General features: G+C 35.5%; 1 protein-coding gene across 1 annotated transcript; it reads right to left on the reverse strand.

The window, feature by feature from the left end:
* Nucleotides 1-2,431: 2,431 nt before the first annotated feature.
* LOC127132183 (cyclic nucleotide-gated ion channel 18) lies at nt 2,432-7,009 on the reverse strand. Its single transcript, XM_051061075.1, has 6 exons — nt 6,275-7,009; nt 4,558-4,770; nt 3,979-4,292; nt 3,735-3,846; nt 3,395-3,631; nt 2,432-3,296 (listed from the first exon to the last, which is right to left on the reverse strand). Exons 1-6 carry the CDS (start codon nt 6,749-6,751, stop codon nt 2,595-2,597), a joined length of 2,055 nt encoding a protein of 684 aa, XP_050917032.1. The 5' UTR covers nt 6,752-7,009; the 3' UTR covers nt 2,432-2,594.
* Nucleotides 7,010-14,484: the final 7,475 nt, after the last annotated feature.

Raw genomic sequence — 14,484 nt, forward strand, 5'->3', positions numbered from 1 at the left:
TGGTTATCGAAATAGTTGTTTAAGTGTGTGTCCTCGGAAACTAAGCAGTCAAGATACACTTTAAACGAATTTGTGTCCTAGTTCCCTTTTAGGGGGAAAATGGTGAAGCATGCGACATATCCTCAGTATAAGTCGATACACCTGCCCAGTCGGAGATGCGCGAGAAGTGATAGAGGATCCAAGCATGAAAAGTGTTGGAACACATGAACCATCAGTAATGGTGTTGCAAAGATGAAATGAAAATAACACAGAAACATTAAAAGATCAATAAATATTATAGTCAATAGTGTGATGCTTCTTGTGACCTGCTTCGTCTTCCACCTACAACCCTTTGATAACTTTGAGTACAAGTAGACCAAACAAGCTCCTCCCAATTGTACTCATGGATCCGCTCGAAATCCTCGAAGTGCCATAGGTAGACGACATCTGTATAAGTGACACTCTTGTTCACAAAAATCGCAGTACCAACCAAATATAATAGATATGCTCTCATAGCATACGCTTTATGGACCCCACCTGCTCGTCATCACCTCTAGCCTGCTCTGCTATAAGGAGCTCATATGTCTTTACCTTTTTCCAGAACTCTCTATCTCCGTCATCGCAACCTCCGAGTCAACTCTCAGATAGTCTACCATCAACTCGAGTGCCTCGTCTTTGATAATTTTCCAATGATCTAGAAGTTTCCCCCTAATTGTAAGATGCAGCAAACACGACACATCGTCGAGTGTGATAGACATCTCACCAAACGGGAGATGAAATGATGAGGTCTCGGTGTGTCATCTCTCCACGAATGCATTAAGCATCCAGTGGTTGACCGTAATATAACCGATCATGCACAAGTTTTTCATCCAAGATAGGGACAAAGCTTCCTAACACCACTCCTCATTCGACTGAGGCAAGCTAGTAATCTTCCGTCTGTGGTTAATAATCTCCAGCAGATCACAGTCTTGCATAAAAATAAATCAATGTCCAAAACTTGAAATATATTAATAAATGTAAATAAAAAAGAATGAATCCAACTAATGTTACCTCTCCGTCCTAGATATGTATGACAGTATGGTATTAGTATAGAGGCAGTAGCGACAACTTTACAGGGTCTATTCCAGATGTCTGAGGTGGCTCTGGCTCATCATTTTCAGCAGCCTCACCATCCGGAGGTGGCACTGGCTCAACAACCAAAGGTGACACTAGCTCAAAGCATCATCCATCGGAGGTGGCACTGGTGTCTTCGGTACCACCGGTGACTCGGGTACCTTTGGCACATGAATAGGTGAAACTTGACGTCTGCAGGAGGATGGATGGAGTGATGCGTCAGTAGGTGAAACTCGTCTCCTACGGGAATAAGAAGATGTAGAAACATAAGGAGAATCATGAGCTCTAGAAGTAGATGTCTCTGCATGGCCAAAGTGAACAGGAGCCTATGAAACATGACTCTTCTCCCGCCGCACTGATGCATGTTGTGCAATTCTCCAGTGCCTCAGTCTATCTTGTCTATATGCCATAATGTATGTGATTAAACAATACAATTAGTACAAGCAACAATACAAGCAAGAAAATAATAAAAAATAACTGAGAATTTTCAGAGATGCATCTCCGATTACTGAGAAACTAAACGTTGAAAATTTTCGGAGATGCATCTTTGGAATTTTCTGCAACTCTTCAAGTCCTTCGATGAGAACAATGCAGACATGCAAACCTAAAAAAAATGATTTGGTCGTAGTTTTCAACAAACAAACATGTTTTACAGGATGTATAAATTAAGATTCTTGCATTTCCTACTCATTTTGACCTAAATCATCATTTCTACTCATTTACACAAAAACTCAAAATTTATCAAAACATTAAAAACTTAAAAATTTAGACTTTGGTTCCATGTTAGATGATGTGTCCTTGATGTTGATTGAAGATCCTTTAAGCTTGATTGTTTAATTTTAAATTTGATAAAGTTTTGATTTTTTTTAGAAATGAGGAAGGAGAAGGATTCTTGCGCGATATAAGTTCCAATACCTTTCAGAGATGCATCTTCGAAATAAGTTTGAAGATGTATCTCCAAAATATTTTAACATTAAGTTAGAATTGAATGCGTCCAAAAATGTATCTCCGAAATTTGAAGGCGTTTTAGTATTTTCATGTAATATATAAAGTACATTAAAAAAATCTCAAAAAGAACCTGTAAATATCTTGATAAAAAAAACTTTAATCAAAGAGCAAGCACGTGGCAAGTGATGGTGGATACAATTGATCAGATGATTCATATTAGATTAGAGTCACCATGACTTTCCCACTTGAAAGTCAGGGGATTCGATTCTTTTACACTAATTATTTCCAAGGAATTTTCAGATTAACGTAAAATTGAGTTACCATGTGTGATTCTTGTTAGATATTATATATCTTATGTATGCATTTTAAGAAAGATTTGTAATGAAAGAAATAGTCCAAATGCGTGAAATTTAATTAAAGTAAATTCGTTTAAGGCGAAAGAATTAAGAATACTAATCTATTAATACAGTACAACCATTTACATCCATCTCATAAAACAATTCCTATTGAATTAGTGTTAAACTCATTTTAATTTCACCTTCTTTTTGTGCTCACTAAACATTATCGTGGTCTCGAGAGAAATCAGGTTCATGAGGTTTAAACAACTGCGGCACAGGATCACTACCTTGAATCTTACTATTCCCTTTCTTGGTATTTGCAGCAAATCTTGAAGCCAAAACAGTAGCCCCAAGATTATTAAAATTTTTGCCATGCCCTGACGATTCCTCAATCTCAGGATCCACCATGTAGTAAATCCCTTCCTTAATCGACAACTCTCTTGTTGCCTTTCTTTTCTGATGCTTTCTCCATGCTGCTTGTATGAAACATGAACTCCATGTTCTCCATTGTTGCGAATAATACCTAAAAGCATGCTGAAGTTTCTTGCTATGAAGACGTTTGAACTGACTTGCCACGAATTTTAGATCCTCTGCTTGTAGGGCAAAAGCTTCTACTTCGGTAATAGCTTTTACGGTACGAGTAGAAGCAGGTAAATTGAGAGTTGAGTTTGGTAATAAAGCCCATGTTAACAATTCTTCTCCACAAAAGTCTCCTGGTCTTAGTGTGATTGAATTGAAGAACCCGTACCTTCCTCCATTGGTTGTTGAACTCTCTAATGTCCCTCTAATGATAAACAACATTTCATCTACTGGATCATCCTCTTGAAATATATATGTTCCCTGCGTGCTTAATGATGATACAAGGCGTTCGCAGATTGCATCAAGTAGTTGATCATCCATTTGTGAGAAGAATGGCACCTATATAATATGATAGTACAGCCGATAACAAAATTAAGTAGGGTTATTTCCTGATAAACGAGAAGATTTAGACAAAAAAAGGATAGAGAGAAACATACACGTCGCACTAGAGATAGACATAAGTGATGTTGGATTTCTCTGCGGAGATCCAAAGGTAAGGAAAGTAGTATGGCCTCTTCATCTACTCCTCTTGTAGCTAACCATTTATACTGAACAAAGCGACGAACGCGTTCCTGCAAATTTTGAGGTAGCTGTCGATGCCTCATCCATTCCTCTGTATCCCTTTTCCGAATTCTCCATTCATCTAATCTAGCTGTCATCGATTGCAAGTATGTCTTCCACAAGGGAGATGTGGTAGAAATTAATTCATAATAATAGACAAAATCAGAGTATTGTATGATTACTTAGATATGCAAATTTCTGATCCAATATTCTTACCTGCATGTTTCCAATCAAAAGTGAGAAGAGTACTAATCCAGCAATGCATAAGATGATGCAAAATAGTGTCTCTAAAAGGTATGTGGTGGTGTCCAAATTTTGTCCATAAGAACTGCAAAAATAAATAACCACCAATATAAATATGTAAATCATCAAAAAGAAATCAACATTTTTTGCAACAATAAAGTGTAGCTCTTCTGAAACAGAGTAGAACAGAATAGAACAAATTAAAATAAAACGATACCTTAAATTTCTTAAACCCCACCAAAGACAATAGAAGTATCTTTCCTTAAAACTAGTAGTGACAACATCATTGAGGAAAGCATCTGCAAACATCCCAAACTTGTATTTGATGTTGATCTTGCTCTTTGCATCACACTTGGTAATAACACGAGTGATATTTAGCCAGTACTGTCTCTCCGGGAGATTCAAACTATTACAGTCCAGAAAACTTGGCAAGCAAGAAAGGGAATGCGATCGGTTTTCCAATTGACATTGTGTTTTCCAGCAATTGAATTGCCTTCCTATTGATGATAGGTACCAAGTTGCTCCTGTAACCTGTTCTAGTTTCATGTTCCAAAAATGAATTAATTACCAAAATGATAAGACTAAACAATCATGGTCTTAAATCGTGGTTGCAATTACAGTTACATAGTGAACCTTTGTATTGCGGCAAAATGCAATGCAACCACAATTGAAGTTGCAATGCTGTTGCAGAGACCTCTAAAACTGTTATATTGCAGCCACGATTACAATTGCCTACCATAATTTAGAGCCATGAAGACAATAAAATAAAATTCGTGCAAGGTAATAGTGACATTACATGGCTAGCTAGCATGTAGAGAATAAGATTGTATGCAGCACCAACCCAGGGAGTCTTGGCTATAACACCCGTTGTTTTTTGTATACGCTGGTTCAAAGGAAAGATGAGAAAGAGCCTAGGAACGTACTGAATAAGAACAAAAAGTGCAAGAGTGTTGTTGGCATGATCAGTTTTTCTTCCCCTACTAGCTGGAATCACTAACCAAATAACAATCTGCAATTTCATCAAACTCAACAATCAATCAATATTTTTTTTTTAACAAGGCTTTATTCAAAAGAGAGTCCTTCTAGAAATTCTCAAAGGCCTAAGATGAGATTCAGAAATACTTTTTTTTGTTGAATATTAGCACAAAATCAAAATAGATCATGTCGTACAACTCATTATGGTTGGATTTAAATTATAATTAAATTGTAATTAAATAGTAATTAACTGTATTATTATATTCTTAGGGAGAATAATTATCCTTATTTCCTATTGTAATTCATAGTCTATAAATACCTCATATGTGTTGTGTTTCATAATATACAAAAATAGAAAAACATATTTCTATATGTATTTGTCCTTTTCTTTTCCATCCCACACAATGTCTGATACCGAGTCCTCACTTTCATCCAAACATTCCTCATCCGAACCTAAAACAGTCCGGACGTACCATGAAAACCACCCTGTTCAGATCACAACAATTCGGTAATAAGGCTGCTATTTCTATTGCCCATAATCCTGTCCTACATGATAGGACGAAGCATGTTGAAGTGGACAATCATTTCATCAAAGAAAAAATTGACAACGGTGAGATTTGTATGTCCTACATACTCACCAAAAGTCAAGTAGCCAAAAGTCAAGTAGCAGATGTTCTCACAAAGAGTCTTCCAAAAAGATTGTTTGATAACATGGTGTGCAAGCATGCTATGAACGATATATTCATGCCAACTTGAAGGGGAGTGTTGAATATTAGCACAAAATCAAAACAGATTATGTCGTACAGCTCATTATGGTTGGATTTAAATAGTAATCAAATAGTAATTAACTGTATTTTATATTCTTACCTCATTTAGGATTAGCATTTATAGGGAGAATAATTACCCCTATTTTCTATTGTAATTCATAGTCTATAAATACCTCATATCCTCATATGTATTGTTTTTCATAATATACAAAAATAAAAAAATATATTTCTATACTTTTCAATCAACAATAAACAATCATTGGTTAGAATCTCAATCGCTCTGTCATTGCCCCAAACGTAAAGAAAGATGCTCGATCAATATTAAAATAAACATAATATAATGAATTATACTCGATCAATATTAAAATAAACATAATATAATTAACAGTAATTAATTATATCATAACCATATTCACTAAAAACATTTGTTCTAATTTAACAAAGACCCAATCATTCAAGTGGGCTTGGAAACCATGGTGAAATGGAATAACAAAAAACAATTTGCTTCAAATTTAACCAATTCCACGATGCCAATTTTGCATTTTCCAACATAGCTTCAATGGGATTATATTAAAATAAGCATAATATACTTAAGAGCGCCTAATCATATCATAATCATTAAAAACAACATTTATTCAATTACTTATCAACCAAACTTAATATACTTTTGCTACCATAAACCATATATATATATATATATATATATATATATATATATATATATATATATATATATATATATATATAAAGAAAAGGTGCAAGGGTGGTTACCTGAGGTAATGGAATGGTGGCAGCAAGGTCAATAACAAAATCAGACTTCAAATACCGCATTGCAATTTGTCTGGGATCCATAACAAGGTCACCACGGCCAACAATTCTGGAATTAGGAGCAACAAACGCAGTACGAAACTTCATAACCATGTGGAGAACATAGAAGAGATCAGCAAATGAACGTAGAACAGTGAGGAAGATGCTGAGTTGGGGATCCGCCGTCAAGCAAGCAGGACCACCAACGGTGGGGAGGAAGAAGTAAAGAGGATCGATGAAAAGCGCGAGAAGACTGGTGACGAGGAAAACCCTGTTCCAATAGGCAACAAAGTCGCTGTCTGGATCCAAGATCTGGTACCGCCATAATAAGATATGTGAAGCTTGTTCCTCGTCGCTCGCCGCGGTTATAGTAGTATGTCCGGAGCGGAGTCGCCGGAATTGGCGGAATTTAGACGCCGGCGTGGATATTATTCTATGCATCTTCCATGGCGGATTCCGGGGTTAGTCGGATTCCGCGGCTGATTGAGCAAGAGGAATGAGGAGGTGTGGGTTTGAGGCGAGAGAGACGAGGAGTTGAGAGTTGAAGAAAGAAGAACAAAAGGGAAAGAAGAGGAGGAGAATGGTGAAGAGCCATTTTTGAAGCTTGGGAGAAACTCACGGGTATCTCAAGGGAATGCGCAAATGTAGGGGAAATCATCATACTGAACAATCTTCTATATCTCAACCACAGGTAACCATTTATACCAAACCAACCTTACAATTTATTTATCTATAATAATACATAAATATAATACTCCGTGTGCCTTGTCCCAAAATAATTCTATAGTTACTGGATTAAAAAAATATAATAAATAAATAAAATATTTTTATTAAACTATTCTAGTTCATTATTGATACTTTTAAATTATCATAAATACACTAATAATTAAAAGATAAACATTAAAATTTGTATTAAAAATTAAAATGTCATACTTAGAACTAGTTTGACGTAACTTTTTTAAGTCTTAAAACTAAAGTTAAGAATAAGAGCTTCTAAAATAAAGTTAATGTTGTTTGGTAATGATTATTTTTCTAAACTCCAAAATTGATTTTAAGGTAAAAGTTGTTTGATAAATTAATTTTAACAATTTAGGACAACCTAAGATATAAATAAATGAACATCTTTTAAAAAGAAATATGTGAATAACAATTTATAAATTATTATATAAAATACTTTCTCAATATATTTAATAAAAAAATAAATGATTTAAAGAAAGTTCATATTATAAAAAATATTAAATGGCGTTAATAGATAATTCTTGACTAGGAACCTAAATTATCACACACTCAAATGATTTCTATTTTCAATAGATTCAATGGTTATTTGATTTTGAGTTTTGTCCTTATAGCCTACATCTTGTACTCTTCTTGGGTTATATGAACCTAAATATTCATTAATATTTCTTTCTTTTATTTTGTCAGACATATATTCAAAAATATGATCATATTTGTTAAAATCTTCATCTACAGTGCCACATATTCGAATAAAGTTATGAAGCGATGTTGTTGCAACTATAATTTTTTATTGTTTTATTAGTGGATATGGACTCATATCACATAAAATATGCCACTTTTTCTTCCAAACACCAATTGTTCTTTCAATGACATTTCTTAGTGAAGAATGTGCATGATTGAATTGTTCCAGTATACCTTCTGCTTGACCACTGACTCTAAAATCTGGAATATGATATCTTTCACTTTTGTATGGTGATAAATACCCTTTCATATTTGGATAATCAACATCCACTAGATAGTACATTCCTAAAAATTTAAACATTTTTGTTACTTTATATGCAAATTTAAATTAATAAATATATTAATTTTATTACAAAATGAGATTATGATTATCTTCGGGTGGATGAGGAAACACATTTTTCATTTCTTCAATCGTAGATGAAAGGATACGTGTATCATGTGCAGTACCAGGTCATCCAACAACGTCAAAAGTAAATAACGTATCTAAGTTATAGACTAACATGACATTTTATGTCGGAAATCCCTTCCTAGTATTTGATCCTTAGTAGGAACAATAGCAGGAATATATGTTCCATCTATAGCACCTATGCATCCTTGAAAATGAGGCCAATACCTATTATCATCTCTAATTTTTGATGAAATTCCTATAAATTTAAAATTAGGAGGCTTGATAATTTCCTTTGCTAATAAACATACACTTTCTAAAACTCCACTAAACTTCCTACTTACAATTTCTCCTGATTTTCCAAATTTATTTTCGATATTTCGATTAGTCTCACTATGTACACAACTCCAAAGAAACATTCCCAAAACCTCCAATGATGTCATTTCTTTGGGTGGATGTAACAATCCCTTACTAACTAATAATTTTTCAAGTTTCAATACAACACGAGTTTCCATCCTAAACATGTTATAATTTTCACTTGGGGTGTTAGGAGTTTCTCTAACCCAAGTTCATCCATGAGAATAAATAAATCTATTATCTTGCTTGAATAAATACCTCATATGATAGTCAAATGCAATTGTTATTGCACTGTAATATATTTTAGAGAACTTGCATCGTTTTTTTTAACTCTTCTTGATCGCTCATTGATTTGTTTAGAATGCATCTGATAAATAATTTGAAAACAAGAACATTACAAATTGCAAATACATAATCATTGAAGTAGCTAAAATACCTAAATGTCTTAAGCAAAAATATAGAAGTTAAAAACTAAAATGATATAATACTTTAGGATACATCTAAAGACTTAAATATCAACTTAAAGCATAAAAGTCAATAACAACATAAAACACAAAATTAAATCTTAAACTGAATATTAGAGGATTTCACTCATATTGGTATAGAACTCACTCTATCAAATCGCTTATAGAATCTTTTAAAGATATTAGTAGGACTCTATTTTGTTCATTCTTAAGCTTCTACAAAGCATGACTAAATTGTTGACAATTTAAAAGTCCTTCTTCCTTTGCACTTTTTAATATTTCAACACAGGTTAGAATAGAATATTGTCCATTGATATAAGATGTTGCCGCAATTTCAGTCTTTTCAACTTCATTATGGCCTTCTGCGGCTTGAACTAATCTTTCTACTTAAAGATAAATTGTTCAAAAAAATATGAGTCAGAATCTAGAATGATTCTTGGTTAGCATTACTCAACTATCAATTGAAAATCAAATAAAAAATTATAAGAACTAAAACTAAATACATATGATTAAAAGAGTATTATTTATAGCAAAAATATATATTATTATAAGAATAAAAATAATGGCATCTATATATATATATATATATATATAGAGAGAGAGAGAGAGAGTTGCATAAAGTTTAATTTATTTCATCTTAAACATGGTTGGATGGTGAATTTTTTACAAAAATAACCCTTTTTTTAAGGAAATTCCCAAAATACCCCTGGTTTCAAAAAAAAATCTCAAACTACCCCACTTTTAGGAGGAGACGCCAATTCAATTGGCGACTCCTCTTAGAAATTTAATGGAGGCATCAATTGGATTGGCTAGGGCACATGCCTTAGCCAATCTAATTGGCGCCCCTGTGTATAACTTGAGAGGATGCGCCAATTGAATTGACGCCTTAGTATAAAATGCAATTTTTTTGTCATAAATAGATGTGTTATGTGAGTCATTGTTCTACATCTCATTTAATCATTTGTCAATCATGTTTGGTGTTCGTCGTCGATACGGAAATGTGATTTATGCGAGAGACAAACCTCAGATGCTGATGTTGTTCTGGAACATCACTACGTTCGATCAACTAAAGAGGGAGCTGGTTCGTTGGTTAGATGGGAAAATACCAGAAGGGAAAAAATTAGAAGTATTGAGAGACTCAACAGTATCTTTGGTTGGGTGCGAATGAAGACTGATAAGGATGATAGGGAAATGATGTTCAGTCGAGATGACATCAATTTGATTGTTGTAATCAGTTAGAAATATTTCTGTTTTCAGATAGCTTATTTTGTACTGATGTTTGTTGCGAACCTCGTTGTAACAAAAACTTAATGATATATAATGATTGAAGGTTATAGAAATACAATGTTACAAAAAGCTTAAGACCCAGATGATACTCCTCGATTGGGACAGTTGTTCTTGTTGTGTCCTGGTTGACGACAGATACTACATAATCTTATCATTTTATATGTGGAATCCATTTCTGTCCTGATATGTGTGTTGTTTGACCTTCCTTTTTTCTTTCTACGCATCTCGTCATTGTGCCAAACTATATCACCTTCATATGGAGGCCAGTATTCCTCCATTGGTAGTACCGAGAAGCTTTGATTATATACATTCATGACGATGACGGTCTTGTACATATCAGATAAATGGCTGTAAGCATCTTGACGAGTATAAGCGCATGCTGCAATGACATGGGAGCAAGGAATGCGGAAGGCCTCGAATTTTCCACAGTCGCACTAACTTCTGTTTATTCTAACATCATAGGCTAAATTTGGTCTCCCCTCGTTATGGTCCATTGTTTCCTGGACGCTGAAATTTTGCCTATGATGGTCAAAGACTATTACAACGTGTGTGCTAGCTTTGATGCTCTCCTCTTTCATGACTTTCATGAAACACTCACTGAATACTTGCCCAGACATTAACACCGCACTCCATCTTTCACCTCTGGTTGCAAATGTAGAAGCCGACCTATAATAAGTCGATCTTACCAAGGCGGTTATTGGCAGATTTCTAATTCCTTTGAATACTCCGTTCATGCATTCCACAAGGTTTGTTGTCATGTGGCCCCATCGACAACCTCTGTCAAATTCCCTTGTCAACTTCTCTACTGGTATGCTATTTAGCCATCTCCATGCATCTTCACTATACAGTCTAATTTCATCACGATAATATTGAAATGACGGTTGAGTTAGAGCATACCCAACATTCACCACCTTCTTGCGAAGATTCTTATATTTTATTGCACGTATGAAGTTTTGTGCAATATGTCTAATGCAATAGACATGGGTAGAAGGAGGATCATGCCATCCGTTATCATGGTTGTTGTAGGCACTCTCAATGGCAGCATGTCTATCAGAAATTAAACAGAGATTGGCTTGTGGAGTTACATGCGTTCTGAGATGTCGAAGAAAGAAACCCCATCCACCAGTCGTTTCACCTTCAACCAGAGCAAAGGCAATGTGAAAGACATTGTTGTTGCCGTCTTGTGCAACCGCCATAAGCAAAGTACCCTTGTATTTACCGTATAACCAAGTTCCATCAATTAGAATAATAGGTTTGCAGAATGCGAAACCTTTGATGCAAGGGTCAAATGCCCAAAAGAGACGATGAAAGATTCTATTACCTGTAACACAGGTTCCATCTGGCATCATTGCTGGCAATGTCTCCATAATTGCCACAGTTTATAGGACATATGTTTTTAGGGCCCATAAAACCGTGACAATTCTTTGTATGAATCCTCCCAGTTACCGAATACCTGTTCAACAACCTTTGTCCTTGCAATCCAGGATTTCTTATAAGATGGAGTATAATTATATGTTGTTATGATATAGGATAGAATTATACTCACATTCACTGATGGGTCTTTATTAATCAACGACATAATGTCTTGACATATCAATGCACCACTTAGTTTACGGTGATCTTGTTCAACGTTAGTTGCAATGCAACTGTGAGGTGGGTCTATTGAAGCGATCTCCCAAGAGTCGTTTTTCTTTTTGTAAGACGCAGCCAACCGAAACTTACAAAGGATGTACCGTGACGTTAGAAGACGTCTATATGCTTTTGGGACTGCCCATTGAAGGTAAGGTTGTTAATGGCAAAACCAACTATGCAAATTCAATTTGCATGGACCTCTTGGAGACTGATTTTTTAGATGATAACTCAAGAGGTCAAGGTATACTACTTTCACGCCTTAAGTCATACTATAATAGTTTATACTTAGATGAGCATTCTACCGAAGATGCTCGAATAATAAAAACTAGGTGTTATATTATGTTGTTAATTGGTTTGTTTTTATTTCCCGAAGGTAGTGGTTCTAGCATGCATGTTATGTATTTACCTTTACTTAGACATGTAGATAGAATAGGAAGTTACAGTTGGGGATCTGCTTGTCTATCCTATCTCTATAGCTCCTTGTGCAAAAACTCACACAAAGACACATCTACATTTTCAGGATGTGTTGTTTTGCTACAAGCATGGGGTTGGCCAAGACTACCGTCCCTAGCACCCGTCAACAACAACCCTTTCACATTCCCTTATGCACAAAAGTAAGTTATTTAAATTGCTATATCTTTACTTACTTCTTTAAAGATTATTATCTCTAACTAATATTCTTACCTTTTTTGTGTAGATGGTCTGCACGTGGTATGAGTTATAACAGATGTCCTAGACATTGTATTACTCAGTATCACAATCTGTTGGATCACCTTCGACTGACAGACGTAAGGATAATAACTTAATTTATTTCGTTATAATTTGTTAACTTCTTCTACCTAGATTATAATCCTATCTTCTTTCACATTTCAGTTCATTTGGCGTCCATACCTTAATTTGGATCATGACCATGAGGTCAACGCTGAAGACATGGCCGTATGGACTGCATGAACACCGATAATACGGTTCACAACTGTGGAGATGCACAATAGTGATCGTGTGAAGTTGCAGTTCGGTATGCCCCAAAACATCCCAAATCCCCCAGCAAGCCTAGGAGAATGGCATCTGCGTAAAGTTAACGACCAATGGAACTTCAATCCATGGCAAAGCTTCGCAAGATCAGAGTGTCGCAAATGGAAGCATCGCCATGACCATGTCTTAACTGACGCAATCATGCCATATGAAGAAAAACCAAGTCGTACTTATATGGCTTGGTACATATCAGTTGGTTTTCAGTTTATCGCTAAGGATATGTACCTCTACGACCCACGCCAGATGACTTACACACCTGAAACATCAACATCAAACCCCCAACAATAGTGTCAGACCGGATACACACAACTCCCCGTCCGTCAAACGTTCCGTTCAACCAACACACAAACATACAACCAAAACATGACATACACCCAACCTCAATACCAAGAGCATAACCCATACCACCATCAACAAATTGACCATCAACTTAAGACCCAACATCGCTTTTCACCCACCCCATCACCCTACCAAAGCCGCCTTAGCGAGAACATCCAACGATCAATCAACACCAACCGCCCCTCCTCCTACCATAGCTAAGAAGCCCAAACCTCACAAAACCAAAACATCCAACAACCTTATCTCTACCAAACACCCCAACGACCTTTCCAACCTTTCCTCGGCGTATCATTCACACCCATGTCCCCCTTCAACCGTCCCGGTCGCCCACCAATGAGTCAACCACAACCCAACTACTCTAGCATGGGTCATGAACTCAGCTACGACGGTACACCCTCGATGCATACTGAAGACTATGCCGACTTGTCTGACTACCTCAACAGACCATCTCCTGTAGTTCGTAGTGACGTTCCTGGCCCCTCAGATGCTCAAACATCAGTGGTGAATCATCAACGTGGGTTAGGGCCACGGGTTAGGGTAGCTAGGGGATGTGGGACCGAAGGTCGGTTAGGTGATCCCGGTCATCACCATTAGGATTTTTTGTGTAAATGGAAAATTTATTAATATCAATTGGTCATATTTCAAATTTATGTATCACGTAGACCATTTACAAAATAAAAATTGCATTTTACACTGAGGTACCAATCTAATTCGCGCCTCCTCTCAAGTAATACACATGGGCGCCAATTGAATTGACGCCTCCATTCAATCTTTAAGAGGAGTCGCCAATTGAATTGGCGACTCCTCCTAAAAATGGGGTAGTTTGGGATTTTTTTTGAAACCGGGGGTATTTTAGGAATTTCAATGAAAAAGTGGATTGTTTTTGTAAAAATTTCTTGGATGGTATCATGTGTTTTTCTCATTACCAATATTTTAGTTTGAAAAAACAAAAAAAAGTCATGCTCTTATATTTGGATTATCCATGACAATTCTTTTGAAATCCAAGGCTTCATTTGATTTATATGTACATTCACATGCTTCCATGCATATGTCTTTTTTTCATAAAAGTTTGTACATACACAGTATATAAGCAATAGATAGTATCACATATATTAATATATAGTCAAGCAGTATGTAATATTATTTTAGTATTGGTTGAATAGATTATAATAGAGTATTATTGTATATTCAATAAAGCATTA

Source organism: Lathyrus oleraceus, chromosome 3 (assembly GCF_024323335.1).
Source record: "Lathyrus oleraceus cultivar Zhongwan6 chromosome 3, CAAS_Psat_ZW6_1.0, whole genome shotgun sequence".
Taxonomy (NCBI): Eukaryota; Viridiplantae; Streptophyta; class Magnoliopsida; order Fabales; family Fabaceae; genus Lathyrus; species Lathyrus oleraceus.